General features: G+C 37.5%; 1 protein-coding gene across 5 annotated transcripts in view; it reads right to left on the bottom strand.

The window, feature by feature from the left end:
* Ppp1r1c (protein phosphatase 1 regulatory inhibitor subunit 1C) overlaps positions 1 to 17,538 on the bottom strand; it is a 118,785-nt gene extending 101,247 nt beyond the window's left edge. Inside the window, exons 1-2 of one of the 5 annotated variants that reach the window (XM_087201169.1) lie at positions 16,973 to 17,538; positions 15,314 to 15,374 (exon numbers count right to left, since the gene is read on the bottom strand). In XM_087201169.1, coding sequence (XP_087057295.1) covers positions 15,314 to 15,374; positions 16,973 to 17,053 — 142 coding nt within the window. In that variant the 5' untranslated portion in view covers positions 17,054 to 17,538. The remainder of the gene's footprint in view (positions 1 to 15,313; positions 15,375 to 16,972) is intronic. The other 4 variants (XM_087201173.1, XM_087201185.1, XM_013066830.3 and 1 more) reach the window with 4 other exon arrangements.
* Positions 17,539 to 26,182: the final 8,644 nt, after the last annotated feature.

Here is a 26,182-nt window from a genome sequence, read left to right as displayed (position 1 = left end):
GGATTTAACTCAGTGGTTTTGCCGTCTGCTGTGCAAGCGCAAGGATCTGAGTTCAATCCCCGGTACCAAAAAAAAAAAAAAGATTGAAATTGGAGAAACTGAGAACAAGAGAGAATGACAAAATGGACAATCAGGGCCACATTTCTAACATGAAAATAATGGTATAAATAACATAAATAATAGAAAATATGCATAGTTTTATAAGGTATAACAAAAGCTCTTACACCAGTTTGAGATAGTTGAATCCTTCTGACTTAGAAGTCCTTAAAACTTCTATGGTCAGCCACATATATGTTACCTCATTTTGCTAAAATCTGAAAATAAAGAAGTTATAAAACTCATCAAGGAAGAATGAAAAGACTATGTCCCCGCGGGGCTTTGAATGTGAATGGATATATTGAACTGGGGCCATACAGTATGACTCAGCTTTCTCCTTGGGGTGTCAGTACATGCTAAGCTGTCAGAGCAGGGTGACATCCATGCCCCAGACCATCTGGCAGCATGTCAGTGACTCAGCATATCAGTAGACGTGAGTAATTAATCTTCAGTGCTTGCATTATGATAAATATGTCTAATTATAATGCTTTTAATGATTAAGAGCGGTAAGTGTTTCCCAGATAGCTATATTGAGTCTCTACTAGACATACGGCCAACATTATCAAAGTAATAATTACCAAGTAAACATATCTTTTTTTAATAAGTACATTGTGCTTACTCTAAAAAGCTTCTAGTAAATTCGGTTTTAATACCAGTGGCTCCATTGTGGAGGCATTGCTTCCAGGAATGTTATGAATATTTCATGTGGAATTAGGATGAGCGCTGGCTGTCTCATCCACCTTATCTAGAGTCACGCGCGGAACTCATGTCCATTTCCCCGCTCCCCCAGATGCACCGGCCTTGTAAGGAAAAGCCTCAGCATCTGTAGCACTAACTCAGTCTTCTTTCTTATCATCACCTCCCCTTTCTCCAGCCAATAAATTATCAGGCCCACCAACTCTCCTTGTACGTAGCCTTTCTCCCTCTAGCCATTCTTTATCTGCTGCCAGAGGAACATTTTTATAATAAAATCTGAGCACATGTGCCCTCTTGCTTAAAACTATCCTGTGGTTCTTAATCTGATCTCCTTAAAAATGTATTTAATGCCCTCCAGTGTGGCACCCGTGGAATTGCTACCTTTGCCTGACGTCCCACGGGGCTTCCTCATGCTGAACTCTTTCTTTTCCTCCCTTCCTTGAGCCTGTAATCCTTTGTTAAGCTTCTGGGCCACTGCCCCTACTTTGCTTTTGTATTGAAGAGTCCTCCTCCTTCTCTTCTAGGTTTCAGCATAAACTTCTCTCCCGTTAAGTCATCGCTGACTGGGCTGTGTGTTCATTCCTCCGTGTACTTTCACCAGAAATCCCATCCCATTTTATTGTAAATCCTTGCACTTAGCATACTACCTGGCTCAAAGTAGATGCTTCATCCCTATCTGGTGAATGAAGAACATTGTGAGAAGCAGAATGGTGAGGTATCTGTAAACGTGTAATTGCAAAGCTTTGTGCAACTGAAAATTAGAGATGAGAGAGCTGAGAGGAAAAGAACTATGAGTCCCTGAAGGTGAAATACCCTGAGGAAGGCTGTCTTACCTAGAAATAAGGCATGTTTTTCTAACAACTAGGGCTGCCCAGTTATAATCACAATGCTTTAAAAAAGTTAGGATTCTCATCACTGGAAAAGGTCGCATGGAATCTGAGGAATCATGGGTTGAAATTTCTATAGAAATCAATCCTGCATAGAATTTAGGTAAAATGAGAACCAATACTATGGCTTATACCAATTTTACTGTATGCTTCCTTTCTTTGTAAAAGAATTAATAATAATCCTTTTCGAGCAAAATCAATGAATACAGGATGGTTTTAGTGGAAGTTGGGGTGGCAATTTAGCATTTGTTTTTCTAATGGTTAATTTGTACAAAATCCAAATGGTAACTTTTAGTTTCTCTCAGCTCTGTTTCTTTCCCTCTCCTTGTCCCTCTCCCTCTTCACCCACCTCTCTCTCTTTCTCTTTCTCCCTCAACAGTCACAATTCCACAAAAATCATAGATGCCAATTACTAAGCTTTATTAGGCTAGAGATGCCACAAGACCGATTCACATCCATCCCCCTATGGTATAATGTAGAAAATTTGGGGATTGACCCGTTACAAAACTGTGCTCTATTTCAGTTCTACACTGCTGGAAAACATTCCTGGGTATGTCCATGTCCAAAAATAAATGAAATAAAATGTATCTATCTAAAAATGCAAGTATTTTAGTAAAATAGGATAGAGGTAAGGATATTCTTAGTAGGAAAAAACATTCTATTCAAAGATTTAAGATGCAAATGGTTAAAAGACAAATAGCCAGACTGACCAGAGATGTGGGTCCAGGTCTGAGAGTGGAATTAGATAATTTGGTTTCACCCATGATTCCGTCAGACTAGGAAATTAAACAGTACTGGCTCAACAAGTGAGCAAAGGCAATGAAATACAGGAGTAATTCTTGGAAGAGATGATGAAAGGGTACATAGACCAGATCTCAAATCGCAGATGCCATTTCACAATGTTTAAAATGTTGACAAATTATGTGGCTACTTTCTAAGTCAGTGAATCCTTTTCTCCATATGCTGAGTTTTCCAAGATGCCATCAACCACCACCACCACCAGCACCACACCGCCATGGACCTTCCTTGCTGTTTGCTTAGCAATGGGAGAGAACACAGGTTGGCCCTATCCTAGCATGAAAGTTCATGGCAGAATTCTTTTGTTGTTATTGTTATTGTTGTTTGTTTTTAAGCTTTTGTTTCTTCTGTTTTATTTTTCTTGGCCATCACTCTAGGTGGTGTGGCTTGATAAATTATAGAAGAAGTATGAGGTACACATCACACAAAAACAGTTGTAAATGCATATTTTTCCTTCCAACAGATGTTGATGGCTTTTAGTGAGGATATTATAATATTTGTCATTTGGATTTGGAGATTTAAAAAGCATATAAATTAGTCTACATCAGGAAGTATATTAATAAACAACATCTTGAAAAGTAAAAAAATAGGAGGACTTCTGAGAATATGGCAGGACAGTAAACAGAAACAAATCAACCTCTCCAAGATCCGGAATCCAGACACTGGAAAAAACAACTTGGGGAAGAAAAGGAGGGAGGTGGATCCCAGGGACCCAGAAAGGATCTCAAGGGAAAATTGAAGCCCAGAGGAAAAGTAAAGAGACAGACCACAGTGCATAAAAGAGAAAAAGCATTCTGCAATTTCTCCCTGGCTCCTGGCTTGTGGCATGAGAAAGGAGGATTGAAAAGTCAATGATATTTTGTTTTTCAGTTCTTTAAAATATCATTTTTGTGCATGGACTTCACATATCCTTTCCTTCACTGGGTATTTAACCAAAATTATTAATAAAAAGCACAATTTCCCTTATTCTACATTGAGCAAAGGGAATTTTGCTCATTATTCCATAATAATTATTAATAAAATATAAACTTAGTTATTTATTTGGAATAATATTTTAAGTTGTTTTTACTTTTGTTGTTTTGTCTTGTTTTGTTTCAGTTTGTATGTATTTCTTAAAGAATAAAATTTGGAGGAGAAAATCATACTCTATTTCTTCTCTATTTTATGTCACAGTTTCAAATTTATTTCGTATCTAAAGGAATTTATTTTCTCACAAAGAGTTTGATGCTAAAACCTTTCATATTTTTCACTGAAGTGAAATGCAGACCTTTGGCTCTAATGACAAGGCAATTCTGAACTCTAGCTTCTACATAGAAAAATTTAATTTTAAAAGGAAGATATTATCTTGACAGAAAGTAGGTTACAGTATATCTGGAAAAAAATGCCAAGAAGAATGTCAAACTAAGTTAGAAATGAGGAAAGGGAGGGGTCCCTGGAATGAGATCATTCGTACATTGTATATTTGCAATATGCCCACAATGATAGGCATGTTAGTAATTACCTAGCAATCAGGAAGACCGGGGACACAATCTTATCTGGCTCAGTCAGAAAATAATACAGCAGCTGAAATGTTGTTAAGTGAGGCTATAGATATGCAACACACACACACACACACACACACACACAGGCACAATGAGTTGCAAATAATTCACTGGGGCCAGAGTAACTTATTTCTGTGGTTTCCTTGTACATAAAAATGAAGAAAAGATTCCAAGTGAAAGTGAGGTTCAAGATCCACCTAAAACGATTTCTCTTAGAGTCATTAAATTCTGCTTACATAAACATCTTATGGGTTTTTAGGTAAAGTTAATCAAGTGGATTTTTAGATAAAGCTGTATAATTTTAAATACTTTTGATATCCAATGGAGTGTTTGATTTTCACTATTGACCACAGGATTGCTAATTATTCCCTGATGGCTTATTTCCAACAAAGAAAAAGTTTTAAGGAGAATTACTAGATAAACTATAATGAGTATAATAAAATGAAAAAGAAAATCTAGTCAGTATGTATCTGGCCAAATACTTAGTTTAGATAGAAGGAAAGCAGATGAGCATTTGGTGGGATAGAGACTGTCACTGATTGATGATACTGAAATCCGGAACCCCCATATTAGCTTCTTTCTTACACCTTATAAGAAAGCAGCCAAATGATCACATATTCAGTTTTCTAGCATCTCCATTTTATTGACACTTTAGAATCTGATGCAAATAATTTAAAGACAGTAAAAGAATAGACTTGGTCATTAAAAAAATTTATTCAGGCTTCAGATTGTCCTCTAAAACTCAAGAAATTCCCTAAAATCATTGTAAAGGAAATTTGGCTATGCATTTCCAGTCACTGTCTATTGTCCTTAACCCAAGGCATCTCAGTACTAAAACCATGAAGCAACCAATTCATGTCCTCCATTCGTAAAACTCATTCTTGCAAAGATGATCTCAAGGACTTCATTCATCCAGTGTGTTGTACTTCAAAGGCCACTTTAAATTATGCTTATAAATATTTAAGTAGGATCTCAAGATGATCCAGTGGGTTATGCATCTGCTGTAGGCACTTGCAGAGGGTGTGGGCAAGAATAAGAATGAGTCTTGTGGAAAAAAATGGGTTCATTTTAATGGTCCATCATAGTCATTTGCCCTCTCCAGAACCTCATAGTCACATTCTGCAGCTCTGTTATCCAGAGAAGACTTAACCAAGGTCTAAAATATGTGGAAGGGCTTCATGACAAAATCTTTCTTCTCCCTACCTACATTAAAAACTATTAGCTCTACAATTCATTCCTTCAGAACGGTACTTGTTGACAAGAAGGCATGGGAGAATCCATTGGAGCAAATGTGTTAATGAATCCAGTCGCTTGCTACTTCTACTGGTCTAAATCCTTCCAGCTGGAATGGTACATGAAATTTTCTGGAAGGAAATCTGATCTGAATCTGGTAGGATAAGAAACATGATAATAGATTGGAAAGAAAGGTGACATTTCAGGATGTGCACGAATCAATCCTGCTCTGGGTCAACTAGAAGCCAAAGTTAAACTCTTAGCTTTCCATGTTTAAGTAAAAATAACAATAATTTTAAAAGAAACATATGTGTGCAAACAGAGAGATGAATAAATAAGCAGGGTTCTATTCTAAGAAAGGAATAAAGGATGAGGTTTTTTTTCTTTTTAGTTGTGTGATTTTCTTTGGGGGTGTTTTTTGCTTATAGAGTAAAATGTCTAGTTCAACTTTGAAGGAAGTCTTCTAAACTAGAAAACTTCAAAGAAAAGAAAAATTAAAATGTATATAACTATCACAGCAAAGGAAATTTCTGTTAGAATAAAGACAGAGCCACATCCTGGGGTATCATACTAAACAGAAACCCATGTGGCCAAGCTCCAATGAGGAACTTGCTGATATTTATTTCCATGAGGATGATAGTAATGAAATAGCAAGTATACATATGATGTTACATAGTTCTAGAAAGAGAAATGGTATTAATACAGTGGGAAGTGTGTAGACCTTGGACACACAGGCTATATTTAAATTTCACATGTATTGACTTTCTAGCTTCGTTAAACTTCAGCAGCTTTCCTATAATTCTCACTCTATAAAATGGAAGCTAACTTAGTTCACAGTTATTGAAAAAATATAAGACAAATAGGTTTGCAAACTATAGAGCTTTTAAAAGTAAAATACATTACTATGAACTCTTTTAAATTTGCCTTTAAGCTTACACGTTTTTCTCTTTAAATTGTTTTATTTCTCTGCTTAGAGGTATTTTTTGTCTTTTATGTCTTAAATGTTCTTCAAAATACATTTTGAGTATGTTCCTTACTCTGAAATTGTTTTCATAAATAGGGCAGCTAATGTTTGCCTTGAGTCCAATAATGACTATGACTATAGACCCAGACTGAAAATATTTGCCGCTATCTCCAGACTTTTAAGTACAAAAGTGTCCTTTCCTGGCTGACTGAAGCAGGAATTCTGGGCTATTCACCAAGGGAAATTACCTGTGGCAGAATTTGAGCCATTTTAGTTCAATCATTCACGCAGCTTAAATTCACTGAAATGTGTTGGTAAGAGGGTCGCTGGCATTATTTCTTGAATACCTTTTAATCATTAGGGGCAAGTGGGCAGTGCTTAGAATTTGTGATGCTGAGAAGGTAATCTTTACAGTTCCTCGGGAAGCAAATCTGCCTGAGTCTGTTACTAGTTGATCTAAAATTCTCTTTACATGTTCAACAACTCTTTTCAATAGGAAGGCTCATGTGGCAAATGAACAGTTATTGCATTCTGCTTTGTGAGGCAAAACTTTAAAAACAAAAGGAATGGTAATAATAACCATAATTTAACATAATTTTATTTCTTTCTCTGTTTATTTTGTCTTATTCAAGTCTTAGTTTTAGTGCAATTGTCAACAATTTATATAATAAAGATTCTACAGGCTATAGAGGAAACTGCTAACCTATTTAAAAGAAGAAATAAAAATGATATATAGATGATAATACAATACAAGGCCTTGCCTTACTTACCATCGTTTGACTCTTGCTTGGTGACTACTCTGCAAGGCAGGTAAAGCAAGGCCAGGCTGACTGGGGCTGGCATTTTTGACTTCTAGCTTTCAAGACTGATTATTTTCCAGCTAGGTCTTATTTTCAGGGAAACATGAGTACTACTCATATGCTCTCCAAATAATAATTATCACTTTTCAAGCATTCACCCTGTGTGCTGTACTTTATTTACATTAGAATCTAATTCTTAAAAAGTCCCATGGTCAACCTTTCTGTACTGAAGTGAAATAGATTTGGTATTTTTGTCATATAGTATTTATATATATCTCTTGCCATGTACATTGATTTCATCATCAAAATACATTGTGTCAAATTATAAATATGTCTCATCTAGGTTTCTCCTTGAGGCTAGAAATGGGGACTTATCTATGTTATCTGGAATAATAGTAACACTGTGCCTTAGTCAGAATAGGTGTCAAAAAGTTTGATGATTGAATATGAGGATTTTTTAAATTATTTGAATGTAGCTTATGGGCATTTAACGTCTATTATATTAATAGTTTGAAACAAATAGTAAAAATTTAGCTTTGATTCCATCCTTAAAAGCTTGAAGGCAGAAGATCAGAAAAGTAATAAAATGCTTTGTAGCATAGTGAGCAAAATAAATAAGTACTCTTACGCTTTGGCCAGAATTAATTTTACTATGGTTTTAGTAGTTCAGATTTGTATTATACGATTGCCTCCTGTTCATCCAGACACACTATTCTTTGCTTTCTAGATCACATATTCCTAGAGGATTTGGGAATAAGGACTCAATAAAAATTTACTGCATTGATCATACTGTATAAACCAACAAATAGTTTTAAGAGTGGAAGGTGGGTGGAGAGAATTGGAATAGGATGACTAGAAAATAGGTCAGTTAGTCAGGGAAAGTTTTTAAGATTTTAAGTGAGTCTGGTGCTGCAATTTAAATAAGAGAAATTGGTAGAAAAGATGGAGAATGGTTTATGCACATGAGTCAGTCTAGACTATGTCTCAAGAATTGGCATAGAAGAACCACTTGAAAGAATCAAAGAAATAACACTCAGCCATACTATAGCACGGGGAAGCCATTTTAAGGGCAGCAAGAATAAATGTAGTGAAATCAAAAGGGAGCAACCAAGTGTTTGATAGATGTCTCCAAAGGATTTTTATACTTGATTTTCAACCTTTTCTCTCTCAACACACTATTGAAATTATAATTTCATTTTTGGATAAATATATGTTTGTCACATGTCTATTGCTTGCAATAGTTTTTTTTCATAACTTCATAAACATCAGTAGCACACTTATTTTAAGAAAAATGCTAAAGGACTCATATTTTGTGAAAATTACATTTGCGAACAAGACATGCTCAGTTGGACAAATACACCACAATACAGAATACGTAACAATTCCATGATTGTATATATTTCTTCTAACATGCTAGGAGGCAATGTACACTGTTTTTCTCACCAAATATTCCTGTCTCTTAGGGACACCGTTTGCTTAACACTGTCCGGGTGGGAAAAGAGCAGGGCCATCTTCTAATAAAAATGTAGATTTAAGGTGAATTTTTCTGTTTTCTCCAGCAGGGGTATAATGATGCAGGTTGTTAGTATCTAATTGGTAGCAGGCTGTGTGTGAGGTATTTTCTCAAACCTTCATATTCTGTCTAGGGAAGAAACAAACTGGGCCTAGACAGGATAAGTACACAGCCAATTCCTGTAACTGGAAGAGCTGAGACTCCAGCCCAGGTGCGCTCTGAAGCCTGGGCCTCCCCATGTCACCCCAAAGAACCTCACGAAAAGTTTCATCTGCTGCACCCCCACAGGTAGGACAACAGAGACCAAAGAGATGAAGAGGATCGACGCTACCTTCATTCTGTCACATTTTACTAAGCTATTTCTATTTTTTAAAAATTCACAATAAAGGTATATGCTATCATTCAAAATGAATAAAAGGCAGCCTCCTCCCAAAATATTGGTATTGCTAAGAACTGGAACTTCATCTTGACTCAATTTTTCTAATTGATCAGGCACTTTCTTTGCACAGACTGAATAATGACAGGAAAATAAGTCCGTCAGTTGTACAGCACATGAATCACTGAAAATGAGATGTGTCACTTCTCTTTAAATCATTCAACATGGTTTGGCATCCAGTAACTCAGAAATAAACGCTGAGGAAAAAATTGGCTTTTCTGACACTTCCTTAGACATTAATACCAAATAGTTCTTGAACGGTCTTCAAAAACTGGACCTTTGTTACGCATTGTAATCAATAGTGATAAGGCAAAATAAATGCTGGGCAACCATGAAGGATTGTGGATCAGAGCATATTATAACCACATTTCCAAAGAAGACAAGGAAACTTAAACTGAAACATAACCGGATGGACCATGGGCCTTTGTGGTTTTTATTGAACATGGTTGATGGTTGATTGGATGTCCCTGGAGGTCTTACCCTTCCTGAAGGATCTCTGGAACCACCTCTGTGATCTCTGGAGCCTATAGAAGGCCTCCAGCTGACTTTTGGCTGGACAGTCATCCAAGCTCCATGACAAGAATATTGTTCTCTAACACTGGAAATAAATGTCCACTTCCACCTTGTTGAACCTGCAAAGCTTCCCATTATTTTTGTATGAGATTCATCAGGAATCACCAGAAATTCCTGGAGGGTTTTTGTCTTCTTTCTTGTCAGTCAAGCATTATTCTCTAGCTATCATCTAATGTCTCAGGATTCTAAACCTTGAGCTTTCAAAATCTCATTCATACTAGGTGTGGTAGTGCACACTTGTAATCCCAACACTTGGGAGGCTGAGACAGGAGAATTGCTGCCAGTTTGAGGCCAGCCTGGGCTACATAGTGAATTCCAGGCCACTCTGAACCACATAGTAAGACCTTGTCTCAAAAACAACAAACAAAAACAAAAAAAGAAACCTCATTCATTAACTTAGTTTTTGAATCCTAAAATGTATGCCTCATTTAAAAAGGCAAATGCTACATACAAAATGAGACATGGCTTCTTTTCTCGTTTTGTGGACTGAAATAGTTAAAGCACTTGGGAATCCCAGGCTTCTCCAGTGACGAGACCTACTACCAAGTCTGAAAGGAGATAGTGCGTTATTTAATTCATAGACTCATATGTCTCGTATTAGCTAATTAAGATCTGGAGACATAAGAGAATGCCCTTTCGTTTTTATTCCTAGTTTCCAAGAATGTGCGAGGCTAAAAGTGTCAAGAAACTCAGTCTCCCCCAAATTAGCCTGTGGTAGGAAGCTTGAAAAAATCCCCCCTCAAATCATCTTACATTATATTTCTTGTCCCAGTTTTAGATGTACAGTAAGCTTTTAAGTGACGTCAGAACTCCTGGGTATTTACCTAAATCTCCACTTAGCTCCAGTCCTCTTTAGTCCACATCAGGTCCATTAAACACAATTATCACCATATTGCCTCTGATTAACAGTAAGTAGAAAAGAACAGAGGCCACAAACTTTAATATTCCGGAGGCCTGGTCTACCCAGGCTCTTTACTGGCAGATTTGTTCATCTCTGGCTCCATAGGCAGAGAGAAAGGAAAATATGTAGATAGAATACATTAAGGCCCTTAGGGAGGCTGGGGATATTCCATACAGAAAGGAAAGTAATAAGGCATTCTTTCATGTATTTTAAAAGGTGAGAAAAGGACTTTTGTTGAAGAGAATAAATAATCAGGTGTTGTAAAGTGGGGAATTTTTACTCCAGTTTGGTAACTAAGCAGTATTCTCTAACCTCTAAAATTATCAGTCCTGAAATTGAAAACCAGAGATAATCATGGATTCTTCTCTGAGATGCATGAAACAGAGCTAGTCTCGGGGACTTGGATTGGCTTATGTGTCTCATGAAGATGTGTGATTACAGTTACACTAAGTATTTTCCACAGTTCGTTCCAACTCTAGATTCCTAACGCTGTGTGTTAATCAGTTGTATATCACTATGACAAAACATCTGAGATAAAATGACTTACAAGGGGAAGAGTGATTACGGTCCACAGTTTCCAAGGTCACTTGGTCCCACTGCTTTAGGTCTAAGGTGGAGTTGCATGCTGGGGAAAAAGTCCTCATTTACAGCAACCAAGAAGCAGAGAGAGAGAGAGAGAGAGAGAGACCAATGGCCTCATGTCACTTCCGGGGCACCCTCCAGTGACCGGACTTCCTCCCACTAGGTCCAGCCTCCTAAGGATCTAGCACCTTCCAACAGCACTGCAGGCTGGCAACTAAGCCTGCAGCATGTGAGCCTTTAGGGGACATCTAAGATCCAAACCATAACGTACTGGCAGTCAAATACACAGTCTTCTCTTAAGTCAACTCAAAGACAGGTAATGATGAAGTAAATTGACAAATGAGATGGAATAAATTACATAAAGCAACTTCACCATTTAATGCTACAGGAGATTTACATGTAGGCGTCCCACCAGATAAAAATATAGAAGCCACCACCCAACCACGGATTTTAAAAGCAAATATCAAGCAGCACAAGAAGGGGCAAAGCCTTTCCACAACAGAACTTCAGAGAGGTGACCGTAGTCAGGTAACCTCGATCAGAAGAGGAACTGAAAATACAGAAGGAGACGCATTGTTTACAAAATCACTCCCACTGCCAGACCCAGAGAGCATCAGAAGAAACTAACATTTGTCTTTGATGATTCCCTCCACCAGTGGTGGTGAACCAATGGCATGCATGTAATTGGGTTTTTCTTATAAGACAAAAGATGTTAATGTATGAGTTGCTTTTTTCTAAACTAAAACCTCAGTATTCAGGTTTAATTGCAGTATTGGCACTTGGCGATAAATAAGTGGGTTTGGGATTGCTGTTTGGGCACTGATCTCTAAAAGGTTCGCCATCACTGCCCCAGATCTCAGGCTTCCAGTATCTTTTTACTGCTATCTGGCTGTTCAGACTTATTCCTAGAAGCAAATATTTCTTGTCTGCCTTTTTTTTTTAACCAAAGAGATGTACCTTTTGCTATTAGACTTTCCCAGGACTGATGCCTTTCATTCAAACTTTTAGTCCTTTTCTCATTGTTTTGAGTTAAATTGATTTACTGATCCACATCAAAGGATGGTGTTTCCTTAACAACTGATACATCATTCCCACAGTGCTTCAGGTGATGAGAATTTGAAGTGACTTATTAGAAAAAAATTGAAAGGACATTTTGTTGCCCCTAGAATCTAATCTGTCATGTGTCTGCCACATCAGTAAGTTTAAAAAATAGACATGTTAAAATAGTTTTCTATTCTATTTCCCCTCTATCAAATATAAACAGAATATATATGTATATCTAAATATAAAATTTTATCATACTTTTATACTCTTTTATAATGGACTATTTCTGCAAACTTCTAAAATGTTTAAAAACATATTAAGCTGTTTCTTTTGTTTAGTAATGATTGTAATACACTGATAGCATCAAAAACTGAAAAGATTTGTTAATAATATTTCTATAATGAAGAATTTTCTTTGCTTTATTAATTGACCATAAAGAAATATTTACAGAGCTGGGTCTGGTGATCCATGCCTGTAATCCCAGCATTGAGGGAGGCTAAGTCAGGAGGTTCACAAGTTCAATGCCAGCCAGGGCAACTTAGCAAGACCTTGCTGCAAAGTAGAAAGGGCTGAGGATATAGCTCAGTGGTTCAATCCTCAGTACTGAATAGAATTACAAGGATTTGACTTTTAAACACCATTAATGACAAGTGATTCTAAAATCCTCTAATTAATCCCTGGGCTATTTCAGTGAATTGAATCGTTTAGTTTACCCAGAATTTAAAGCTGCACCATTTTCTGTTTGTTAAAGAACACTGCATTTGAGGGCCAGAAGAAACTATTGCTTAAAAATAGTCATTTAACATTTATGAGGCTTTTTATTATTGTTTAGATAATAATAAACACAAACATTGTTTATGGAACATAAAGAATTACTGAATAAGGCAGAAATACTCAATATAAGTGCAATTATAAAGATTTTATTCTTCTTGTTCTATCTTAACTCTTAAATATCACATGCAAAAGTTTTCTAAAAAATCAGCTAATGGCACCTAATGGTTATACTTTGCAGTTTTTAAGGTGGATTCATGCTAACTCCTTTGATGATTATAATAATTCTGTGAGGAAAAATGGACATTACGATCCCTCTTTTACAGATGAGAAAAGACCACAGACTGATAAAGACCACTACTCAAATCTGATTAGGATTATTGTCCTTTTCTTGCTGTTTGTTTTGGGGACCCTCATAGTTATTATCTCCCCAGACCCATAGTGTTAGATCATCTTTCCTGGGAAAACTATAAGCTTTCAGGGTTTTTGCTGAAAATCCATCATTAGTCCAGAATCTCTGGTTCCCATACACAGTGATACCAGTGTTGTGACAGCCAAAGGCTGACCAGTCCCTTACCCATAAGGGAAGATAACCATGCAGGGAGATGATATTACTAAGATGATGTAGCTCACTGTGAGATGCTACACATCTAATTTCCCTCCAGTGGACCTTATAACACAGAGAGAAGGAAGAGATCACTTAAGAAAATAAGATAATGCCATCTAGTGATCAGGAGGTCTAGTAAGAAACAAGTTATTAAAGACACTATATCTGCTTCTCAGAAACACATAAATATAATTCCTAATCTATTATGTGGTCCACACAAAGGATTTATTTAGTTTTTGTTTGCTTATTTATGGGATTGAATGTCCATACAGAGCCATTCCCCTGTAATAGAAGCTCAAATGTTCAGGGTGTGTGTCAGGCCGTTGGAAAAGCTTGGGCTTCAATAGCAGATTCATCTGAGTTTGTCTTTGGAATTCATCAGTTCTCAAGAAAAAACTTCACAAAAATCACCTCAGCTCTCAGATACACACTCTCCTCGTCTGTAAAATGGCACATATTTGGTGCTCAAGAAACAGTAGCTACTATTTCAGGTGTTCAAATGAGAGCCACTTACATGAATGAGCGCCAGTTAAATGAAGGCCCCTTACACAAGTTCAACATGGTTAAATAATAAAGAAGCCTGCAGAACTCAGAAAGCAGCTCCCTTGGAGTGTGAAGGATACCTAGAAATCCAGCTGGGCAGCATCCTTTGAAGAGGGGGGCAAATGAATTCCAGGACATATAGAGATGTTTGTAACGGTGAGCAAGGGAAAATTACTATAAAATTAGCTATAAACAGAGAAGATCTGGCCATTGTGTTTACTTACTTGAATTTATTTATTGACTGTAAGTACAAACCATTTGAAACAGCTAGTCAACCAAATGTATACTTACTGAGATAATACATTTGAAGATAGTTTTAAAATATTACAGCACTTTAAAAATAATGGATCAAATTCTAGTTTTGTTTTCAGCAGAAATAAATAGCTTAACCGTTTCTCATCAGCTGCAAATTCTCTTGTAGTTATTTCAATAATGAATATTCTATGAGAATTTTCCTTCCTTTGCATATGTTTCTCTAGTTAGAATCCAGAAGTCAAAGACTATTTCACTCTGGTATTCTTAAAACAGGTCATTTACTACAAACTATAATTAGGTGTATTACGTTTCCACTATTCGAACTCTTTTTGTCCTCCCTTGTTGTTTATACCTGCAAAACAACCAACCCGGAGTTCTGCCTGGTTACAAATTAATGCCTTGACCTTTCCTACCCCATTTATATTTCTAGAAGCAGCATTTAAATGCAAGACTAAATAAACCCACTCAGTAAGTAAATAATGCTTGTGTATTGCAAATCATAGTTCTGCATCAGGAATAATAATGAAGTTTTGCTTTTTACAGGAAATGGAAAATAAAACCTCAACAAATGGATGCAACCATTCAGAATGGCTCTCAAATGGGCAGTGCTGAAAACTGATATGGTTCCTTGTGAATCACATTATTCAGAGATGGCATCAGCAGCACAGCTCTAGCCCATGCTGGCTTATTGCCCACCCCATGATATAAATAAAAAACCTACTCTAAAAACATAAGCATCTCTGGGGCTGTAATCTGAGCTTCAAAACCTAATTAAACAACTTTTCCCCAGACTCATTAATAAGCACTGAACCAGATGCCACGCAAACACCTGAACACATGACAACCGATGCTAACAAAACATTTCTTAGCATATCATCACCCCTGTGTCATTCTAGAAGAAAAGCAGGTATTGCGCGAGATAATCCCTGTATTATTTGTTTCTGATCCATTTTACCAATTTTTAGAGTACTGCTACCTGAAATTCAGAACTGAAACTTTTTGGCAATGACACACTGATGTATGGAAACCATCCTATTCTGTCCCATCCATGTGAAAGACACCATGCTCTTTACCTGGGGGATTATGTTCATTGAGGATCACAAGTGACGCTGGTGTAGGTCTCCTTTTCCTGATCTGTGAACAACAAAGGGCCAGCTAATGTCAGCGACAGTTGTACACTGCCTTGATTACAGCTTGCGAAGCAAATCCCTTCTCATTTTTTCCCCAACATGCAAAAGTAAACTTCTGGAGAACATACAGTATGTGTTTGCTATTATTTTTAAGAATGACAAGGCAGAGAGCAGAACTGTCAGATATTACTCTCACCTTCTTTGATCACAAAACTACATTTTCCTAGAAAAGAAATCATTGCATATAATCAAGTGATGCAACTGCAAATTAATATATAGTGAAGATAGAAGGATGACTTGCTCATTTTAATGGCTCTCTTGGAGCCTCATAGTATTTGTGAGGCTTTTAAGATCCATTATCCTTATCTCTAAATGGGAAAGAGGAACTTGCAAACCTCAAATTTCTAGTATATGTCATACTTCAATTAGCAGCATGAGTTTTAAATTTCAATTGATATTAGCTTTTATTTTCTAGTATAAAATTAGAGCACATCAGTAAGTAAAGAATAAATATGAACCTTATAATAATAATTAATTCATTTAAAAGATGCTAGGTGGGTTTTATTCTTCTTTAAAAATTATAGAAGCATATTATGATTCAAATGTCTTGCCTGAGGTATCCATTATTTCTTTAATATATTCATGCATAATTAAATTCCTAAAGTATGTGTCAGTAGGATAAAGGCTAAGATGTACCAATGACATCTTGACCAAGACAGCAGCAATGCTCCTTTACACAGAGACATATGTTGAAGGTTGTTTTCATCTAGCCTGAGTCTAGGTGGATCTACTTCAGATTGTCAAAACATCTTAGAAAGTGAGGGGTCTCAAATTCAATTATCATTTTTAAGACTTTGTATCAATATTTGGAAAAGGATTCAGGAATAATTTTGGTTATTAGAAATTAATGACTTAGACTGATATTCCCATAAATTCCTTTGCTCTTGACCCTCTGTAGAACATAACATTTGTAGTTTTATCATAAATGATCTTTTGCATTGAGTCTAAGAAATCTGAAAATGAAAGGTGTTACAGGTGTAAACCAGCATTGGACAAGAAAAAGGAATCTAGGCAATGTTGAAATATACTATCCAAATAAAATGTTCTAAAAATTACACATATAACTTCAGATCCTATTATATATTACATATATAATTACTGTTTGGGGTATAAAATGAAAAGCATATCAACATATTAAGCCTATAACCTAAAATTATTTGGGGATTTAATGCTTTCATTGCTACATCAATCTTTTTATTTTATAAATAATGAAATAAAATGGTGCTAATTTTGAGATTTAAACTTGCTCTAAATGTTGAACCTGTTATTTCAATAAACAAAAGCAAACATTTATATATCCAAATTTGAAGTACTGATACCCATTTTTCCTACTGAGTGCTAATTTTATATGAAACACTGCATATTAGCCAAAAGTTCCCTACAGCAACCAAATCCGTATTAGAAAGCAACTTATTTCTCATTCACCTATCCTAAGAGTTTTGAAGTTAGGGAAATGCAAGAGGTAGCAAACCTTTCCACGATGAAGAAATCATGTTCCTATTACTTGACATACAGGAATTTTCCCCACCCAATTCTACTTACCTGCTCTGCCGCCTCGGGTGCAATCTGACTCTGGAATAAAGGCACAGCAAACTGTATCTTTTTGGGGCTGTTGGGCTCCATGATAGTGCTGAGAATTCCTCAAAGATGGAAAGAGCTCAGAAAGCCCAACCCCAAGTGGTATCCGTGATGTGTTTCCTTACACACACTCCACCAAGCCACACACAGTGCTTTGTAATAAACAGCTGTAATTCCAGACTGAGCAAGTAAAGATGCCGAGATTTGAGCAACTCCCTTCTTCAATATCCAGTGATGCCTGGCTTGCCTGTTCCCCCACCAGTCCTTGGGATCCTCTCAGCACAATACAGAGAGGAACAATAAGCTAATTGTGTGCCTCTTCGCTAATACACATGCCAAGCATTCACTCAGCAGCTAATTGAAAATGCAATGCTAGCCTTGAAGGACCTGCTGCCCTGGGATTTGAAAGAAAGGCTCTATCCACTGCACATTACTAACTGGCTGCTCAAAAGTGCAGTGTAAGCTCCCTCTGAGTATTGCAGGGATGGTTATTCATTATTGATGAACAGAAAGCAGGAAGTTTTCAGAGTTGGGGGGCAGGGTTTGGATCGACAATCATTTCATTTCTCTTACAGCAACTTATAAGTCAGACACCTTTGCTGTTTCACCCTCAGCCACCAAGAAATGAATGACCATGGAGGTGAAGCTACAACCAATAAAATCAGCTACACGAATGCTTAGAGATCCAGTTAGGTTAGACTGATAATTGGAGGCAGAACATCTGTGTACAGCATTGCCTCAAGGCTGAGCAGATCTTAGTTCCAGTTCTGTCATTACCATGAACAACCCCTGTGGCCTCAGAAAAATCATAGGCTATGTCTAGGCCCACACACCTTCAACAGAACAACGGAGGAGTTGGATTCGGGGACCTTTAAGCTCCCATTCTGTTTCAACATTCTATAATTGGAGTTCACAGATTTCATTAGAGTGGAAAGTATTGAACAGCTAAATTTAGCAAATAGCTTGGACGTCATTGCTACTGCAGTGACCTCTGTTTTATTTCCTGGTGGAGCCAGTTACAGTCTCTGACTTGGAAGAATACAGCAGTGACCAGAAAACATTAGTGGAAACCTAATGGTGTCCAACACTGTGGCTCAGTGTTGATCATGGGATGTATGCAAAGAGAAGGCTTTGAGGAAAAGCATGAAAAAGTTAGAATTCAGAAGGACAGAGGATGATGGTCCCATGGCTAGTGGGCAGGAAGGAGAGGCACTGGCCTGATAACATGTCATTATCAAACTGGGGGCAGTGGCATCACCAGACGGACTTCAGAAGCTACCACTTTTTCTGAAGGAAGACTGAAAATAAAACTGTTTGAATGAAGAAAAGACCTTGAGAAATCTATTTTTTAATTTGAGAAGTATAGTTTTATGAATACCAGATTTTTAGATGTTTTTGGTTTTACTGATTATATTTAAATATTGGCTACTAATGTAGGTATTTATAAATCAAGTTTTCTTCTTTTTGAAAACATTTTGATTCTATACCAGGAAGCCACCTTAATGATTTAAGTATGCAATGTTCAGTTGAAAGAATATGGAAAGTAATATGCATTATTCAAGTATTTTCTATACCCACTAGGGGAAAAAGCGAAGATGTGGCTGCGAAAGCACTTTTAGTTGGAGAACAGTGCTGACCAAAGAGAAGTCCTGTGACTGGCTCAGGCCTGTGGTATTGAAGGGAACTTCTAAATCACAGCGCTTTATGGGACAGTTTACAAATGCCCCGGAGAGAGAATAGGAACTGTATTAGCAATGAAGTTATCGCTCTCTTTCTTCGAATTAGATAAAATGAAAGCAGGACAATATTTTTAGTGAGGAATTAATACAAAACTTCATTTAGTGTAGTAATTAAGCTTATGCATTGGACAGCCTTGAGTTCAGACCCTGACTCTGAGTTATCATTTTGGGCAACAAAAGAACTTTCGCTTATGAGGCGGAGATGAGTTAATTCCTGAACAGAGACCATGACGAGGCTGTCACATAACCACTCAGTAAAAGATAGATATGTATTATTTTTAAAATAGATTTTTCAAAAGATATGTATATATATTATATATATGTGCACATATACATTAATAAGAATCTCTACCTCCTTGGAGTAATTTCATATTTCATATTTTATAATTTTATACCAGTTAGAACAATAAGAGATAGAGTGAAATTCCATATACGTGCTATGATATGAATACCAATAAGATGATTGCCATTAACCAATGCCCTTGTTTGAATAGTATGGCCAGAGAAAATCTCAGAGTTCCTAGACCTGTAAGCTTCTTGCTCTTCTTGAGGCCAACTGCACATCCTTCAGGACTCGGCCGAGGACTACTGCTTCTGGAAAGTTTCTCTGGGTTTACTCTACCTGCAGGTCCATCCTTACCTCTTCCGTTCAGCCAAAGCACCCAGTGCAGCTCTACTTAGCACAATCGCTCCCTATCTGTCTTTTAATTGTTAATATTTTACAACCGCACTGATACACATAGCAAACCTTGTGGAGTATATACTACAGTCTACTCCTTGGCAGGCCTTTTGCTAAAACGCTAGAGGGGAGATTGTGTTAAAAGGTGTGTGAAGGCCTTTTAAAGCTAGACTGTTATTCCAAGAATCACAGAAAATATAACCTAAATCTAAAATTTTACGGAGTTTAAATATCATATAGTTTTATACACACACATGACTGTATATAGTTATACTAAATACTAGGTGCACATTTTTTCTCCCCTTAGTGATAACAGTGGTACTTAGTATGGTCCAGGTACTATTCCAAGTATCTTGCCTATATTAATTTAGTTCATACTCATGACAATAACTTGAGGTAGATATGATTGCCATCTCTACCCCAAATTTAATATATTTAACGTTTATCTGGTTACAAAGGATATATTATATTTTTCCCGTGTTTGTGTGTGTGGGGGGGTGATTATGAATACAGTGCTGGAGATTGAACCCAGGGCCGCATGCATGCTAGGCAAAATCTCTACCACTGAGCTACCTCCCCAGCCCTCTACTGCTGATTTAAAATGAGGCCGTTGTGAACCACAGGGTTCAGGTAATTTTCCCAAGGTCATTCAGCTGTTAATATATGGCAGTGCCCAGTTTCAGCCCCAGGCATATTTGGCTACAGCCTGGGCTTCTTTGATCACGGAGCCACTGAGATGGGAACACTAATACAAGAGCCTGTGGAGAAGTTGGTAGAAGCCACCGGACTCTCTATATGAGTTCTGACACCTGAGCTCATGGCACATGAATAAAAAGAAGTACATAATTCTAGGACACTGCTAGTCACAAAGATGATACGTTTCAAGTTCAGTATCAATACAGACAGAAGAATCTAGACTTGGATATTATGCTCCCAAGCAGACTTAGAGGCAGCTTTTCTTTTTTCTCTCTTAAAAAAAAGAGATTAGTTCTATCACTAAAGATTAAGCACATCTCTAGAATCAGCAATAATTACGGTCTCTGTTCCAGGTATTCCAGGTAAGTAATACCATGAGTAAAGAAGGGAAAGAGTAGGAAGATAGGTCCTGAGGCCTTCCAGAGTTAGAGCCGTGTCTGTTTTACTTCCCTTTCTGCAGTTCCTTAAGACTCTTCACAAGCCACACTTCCTGCCACCAGCCATTTTGTGGCCTCTGCTTTAGGGTTTCTGTCTCCTTTTATCCAAAGGAGATTCACCCTCTAACTCTGCCTACTTAGGAAACATCCTCAGATCCTCCAGACAACAGGAATCAGTTCCCCTCTCCTGGTTTTGTTATTTTATACTCATTTCCTGGGTCTTCCTCTTGCCTTTCCTTCTACACTGCAAATCCTTTTTCCCCAGCCTATCTTTTAACTATAAGACGAAACAAGAAGTCGGTCATTTGTTAGTCATTAAATAAACCCAACTAGGCTTTATCTTTTAAAAATAGACAGGAAACATACAATGTTCCAATAAACTGAATTTTCTCAAAGACTATATATAGCTCATCCTTTTAAGTACTACATTCTTGTATTTTTATATTTAATGAGCACTTAAAATATATTCAATATTTTCATGTCTTTCAAAAGAGGAAGTATCAAAACATGATTTGTCCTTTTTGCATTACTTTCTAGCACACATACAAACACCATTTTGTGTGCCTCGTCAGAGACAAAGATGCCCTCTGGAGTTATTAATAATTTTTGGATACCCTAACTGACTCCCAATACCACAGACACATAGTTCTGAGGACTTTATCTGGTGAATATCGATAGCCATTTTTAAATTTTCACCTTATATATAATAAGTGCTTTATCTGTGGAAAGAGAGAAGGGAAGGAGAGGGAGAAAAATGACTTCTAGGAAAACCTAGTAATTTTTTTTAACTTTTTCATGTAGTAATTATGTAAAGCTTTATTTCAAATATCCTGAATTCATAAATGTTAATAGAAATGTAGGTACATAAGTGATGTATCTGTATTTACTAACTCAATAGCATCAAAAACAAAAGCATATATTTATTTTTTAAGGTTTTTTTGGAAAAAGCATACATTTATTAAGCATGGCTATGTTAAATGCTGGAAGTACCATGCTGAGCAAAAGCAGGCGGGATACGACCACATCTAGAATCAAGTCAGTGACGAGAGTCCCAGCCTCATTCAGTGGCTCTCAGCCTCCTCTGTCCAACACCACGATACTGGCCATCTACTTGAGACATGCTCCTTCACATGCCCTCCCCTCCTTCGGTTCTAGGTGTAACTTCCTGCTTTTCCTCCATGAAAAAAACCCCATTGGAACGCAAGGGAAAGTAACACTTCTGTTGGCATTACTCAGAATGATATTAACTTTTTTTTGTAGTACTTAGAATTGAACCTAGGGCCTTCGCGATTAGCTATATCTCTAGCTCTCCTTACTTTTTTATTTTCAGTCAAGGTCTCACTAAGTCACTAAATTGCCCGAGCTGGGTTTGAACTTGAGATCCTTCTCCCTCAGCCTTCCAGACTGCTGGGATTACAGGCATGTACCACCCCACCTGGCTTCAATTCTTTTTAATGTGAATTGCTGGTGAACTACAGAACTTTATGCATATTAGCAAGTTATTAGTGAACCACCAAAACCCAATAAATACAAGCAGGCCTATATCAATTGTGATTTCCTCCACCAATTTAAATAAAATGGACCACTCTCTCCCACTACCTATTTAAATAAAATATCTCCCAGAGAAATCATTAACCATATTAATTAACTCTTTCAAAATGTCTTCAATGTTCATCCATGCCATTTTACTTTTTATATACTTTTTGAATCTATACCAACACAGAGTCTTCTCAGACTAAGTTTACTATAGTGCAGTGCTGTATGAAGATATGAATTACTTCCATCTGCTTCACAAACTCAAGGTCCTGAGTTCAATCCCCTGTACCAAAAAAAAAAAAAAATAGAAATGAATTCACAGCATTTAAGTATAAAAACACTTGCCAACTCTCCCATGTATAAAGACTGATATGAGGGCCAGGGGTTTAGCTCAGTGGTTCTGGCACCTGTCTCACAGGTGCAAGGTCCTGAGTTCAATCCCTGGTACCAAAAAAAAGACTGATATGATTGGTTTATTCATTCAACATTTATTAAATGCTTATTACTTTATTTTTAAAAATTGTTCATTATTGTTTTATTGTTGTATATCCTTATCCTCAATAACATTTTTACCTACTCTAAGGTCCCATATCACTTGGTGCAGTTTATACAATATGTGTTAAAATAATCACCACTGTTACACAGAGCTTTTTCCTGTGTAGAGATGCTATTTTGCTCAGTGTATAATATATCTTTCTGGGTCATTGCTCAATTATGTTAAATCTTTATTTCTTGTCCAGGAGTTTTACTAAAATAAATCAGAAACCCACTAGGGCTTCCAGCAAATCCACATCGGCCAGGAAGCTGCAACCTAAGTTCAAATTCAAGAGGGAAGTTGGGGCGAGGAAAGCTTGGGACTGGCTTTGAGGGAAGCACTGTGAAACCTCATGCACCCTCGGTGGGGAAAGCTCTTGGACAGCTCAGGGAGACTCATGAGGAAATGGTCAGCCACAACCTCTGTGGGGCAGGAGTCTAGAGATGTTAGACTACGCGACTGTTAAGATTTGAAGCGCAGGTCCAGCAAAGGTATAGGGCGAACACGAGGAAGACCTGGGATCCTTTCTCACCCCTGCCTAATCCGTCCTCCTTTTTATTTGTTTTGGTAACTGTCACTTTCATTAATTTCCACACTGGAATTTTAGCATTTCCCTGCCTTTCATTTTGGGGAGATAATTATTAAATTAAATTGGACATTGTAATTGCTGAGTTTACACAAAGGTGCCATAGTTAAAAAAAAGCTTTTGTAAATACTATTCATTTATCCAATAAATATTGAGTGAGTTTCCTATTCTATGCCAGGCACTGAGATATAAACACAAACAGGATAAGGTCCTAACCTGAAAAGGCTACGGTTGGTGGAAGAAGGCAGAATGCTACACATGTGAGTGCCACAGAGCTAGTGCATTAAGACAGAGAGTGGTTCTACAAAAGGAAAAGGGGCTGGGCCATAGAGAGACATTTTGAAATTTGCCTATATAGTGTTTTGTTGTCTTTGTTGTTTTAACTGAGACAACATGTTAAGACACACGAATTTAAAAAAGATCTTGCAGTGAGTGTGGTGGCACATCCTCCTCTGGCAGAAGGATCACAATTTGGAGCCCAACCTGGGTGATTTAGTGACTAGCAAGACCCTGTCTCAAAATGAAAAAATAAAATTTAAAAAGGGCTGGGGATGTAGCTTAGTGCGATCCTCAGGACCATAATCCTACAAAAACTAAGCCAATTTCTACAAGGCCACAATCAACTCCACATTCTGTATATACCATATTAGGTGATGGAGAACTGCCTTCCATAAACAAGGCAGTGATTTCTACACATCACCACACCTCTAACATGGTGTGTACACAGCTGTCACATCCAACTACCCTGGCTGAGTCCCAGAGCTGGTGCCTTGTATGCCATGCAAAATTAAAATGGGATTTACTATGAAGGCAATGAATAGAGCTAGAGAGATTTAAGTAGGAAAGCATCATCATTTCACCCGAGTTTTAGAATTGTCATTGCTGTGACTGGGGTAAATTGGAAAGGATCAAGACCGGAGACAAGAACATCTAAGGATGTTACAATAGTCAACTCGAGAGATGACAAAGCTTTAACCAAAGTAACAGCAGCGATAATGTTGAAGGGAAGTTGTTCAATAGAACTGGATGCTGGTGAAGGAAAAGACAGATAGACGACTGATTAACCTGTGAGTTCAGAGTTAGCAGCTCGACATGTGGGGATGTCACAATACGAGGTTAAGATGGTAGAGAAATATATCAGTTACTCTAGACTTGGGTCACTCCAACTGAGCTACCCAGATGGAAATGTTCCCTAGATGTTTCATCATTAAAGTTTCTGAAAATTAAATTTAAAGTAAGATTAAAATTCAACCATTTCACAGAAGTGACATGAGAACTCAGATATAATTCAAAAGTGCTTAGCACACACTGCCTGCTTGTAACATTTTGCAAAACTGGTTGCAACAATATCTCCCATTCCACAAATTCTTTTGCAATAGCCCTCACTACTCTCCATCAAGAGGTGGAGCCAAACCTCCATCCCTTGAATCTGGGCTGGCTTTAATTACTTGTCAATTACTAATAGAATACACAGGATGTGATGTTTCCTGCCTACAGAAGCAGGGTCCTAAAAGGCCATACAAATCTGTTTAGCTGCCTTGCAAAACTTCTCTAATCCCTCCAATGCTCTCTCTCAGAACCAGCATCACACTGTGAGGAAGCCACAATGACACGGAGGATGCCTGTATGCATGTGGGCATACATCAACCGAGGCTTGCCTTCTAGTCAGGCTTGCCCTAGTACCAGGCAGGAGACCCAAGAAGCCTTGTACTTCCGAGCTATTCAAGCCATGCCCAGCTGATAGAGTCTTCAGAGCTGATTTCCGGACCTTAAAATACAAGTAAAAGCTCTTCTGCCTGCTCTGCCTGCTCTGCCTGCCTATGGTCCAGAGGCTCCCACATGGGACACTGTTTTAAAAACCTAGGTTTCATGCAGTGAGAAGCCAAGTCATAATCAGAGGTCACACTCAGCTCTAGTCAAGGGCAGACTTCGTCATCACAGCCAGCCAGAGACACTTGCCTGAGGGAGCCTCCAGCAGCTCCAGGGCCCCACCCCCACCCCATTGTGTGAGTCACCTCCAGCTGCCTGAGTGTCCCTCTGATTCCTTACACCAGGAGAGAAACAAGTCATCCTCACCTTATAAACCTGACCAAACCACAGAAACTGTGAGCAGGGAAAATGGCCACTGTTTTCACCACTACCTTTGAAACATGGGTATGGAGTCAATGGGAATTGTAGGACACTTTTTAAATCATTAGCATTGTTTTTATAATTGGCATTTCTATATATGGGTTTATAGTGCATAAGAGAGATCTGCTTGAGGATATACACATAAATATTTGCATTACTGCCAAATAAACAGTTGCAGACATGGGAATAGATAAATTCATTCAAGGAAAGAGAAGGCAGTATAGAGTTCTGAGACACCTAAATGTTAAGGGTAGAAAGAGAGGGCAGAAGGGAAACGAGCAAATTTAGTCAGAGAGGTGGGGGTCCAAGAAAGAACAGAAGCATGGAAACCAAGGTTGAGTCAAATTTCTTTAGGAAGGTTGTGATCAGCACTATTAAAACTGCAGAGGATGTAATTATAAAAATTAAAATTATCTGTGGAATTTCTATACATTGAGCAAGAGAGTGTCAAGTAGGTACCTGAGGAAAAAATTTAGACTAGTGCTTTAAAAAGAAAAACACTTGGCAGTTAAATGAAAATGTCCGTCAAATGCTGGAGCAGAAGGTACCGAGTAACAGCAGGAGCAGAATAGAGATTTTAGGTTTGTTTTGTAGCTGAACAAAGCTTGGATACAGCCTAGGCCAAAAAGAATTAGGGGAGGTGTAGGTTAAAAATAGCCAAGAAATAGAGGAGAGAAACTGAGAATTCGTAAAAATAATCAATATATACATATAATTTATGTAAAAAATAAATATAATTTTAAATTGAAGATAATAAAATGTAGACAATTTTTTTCAAGTTATACAGCTGTTTTCTGTACTAGAATTCCTACGCAGGATGCCTGAACAATAGGCCA

This window comes from Heterocephalus glaber, unplaced genomic scaffold, assembly GCF_053883595.1.
Source record: "Heterocephalus glaber isolate CG9 unplaced genomic scaffold, H.glaber_assembly_v1.0 deba00000347, whole genome shotgun sequence".
NCBI lineage: Eukaryota > Metazoa > Chordata > Mammalia > Rodentia > Bathyergidae > Heterocephalus > Heterocephalus glaber.
The sequence above is the reverse complement of the archived record's forward strand: the minus strand, read 5'-3'. Positions and strand labels throughout refer to the sequence as shown.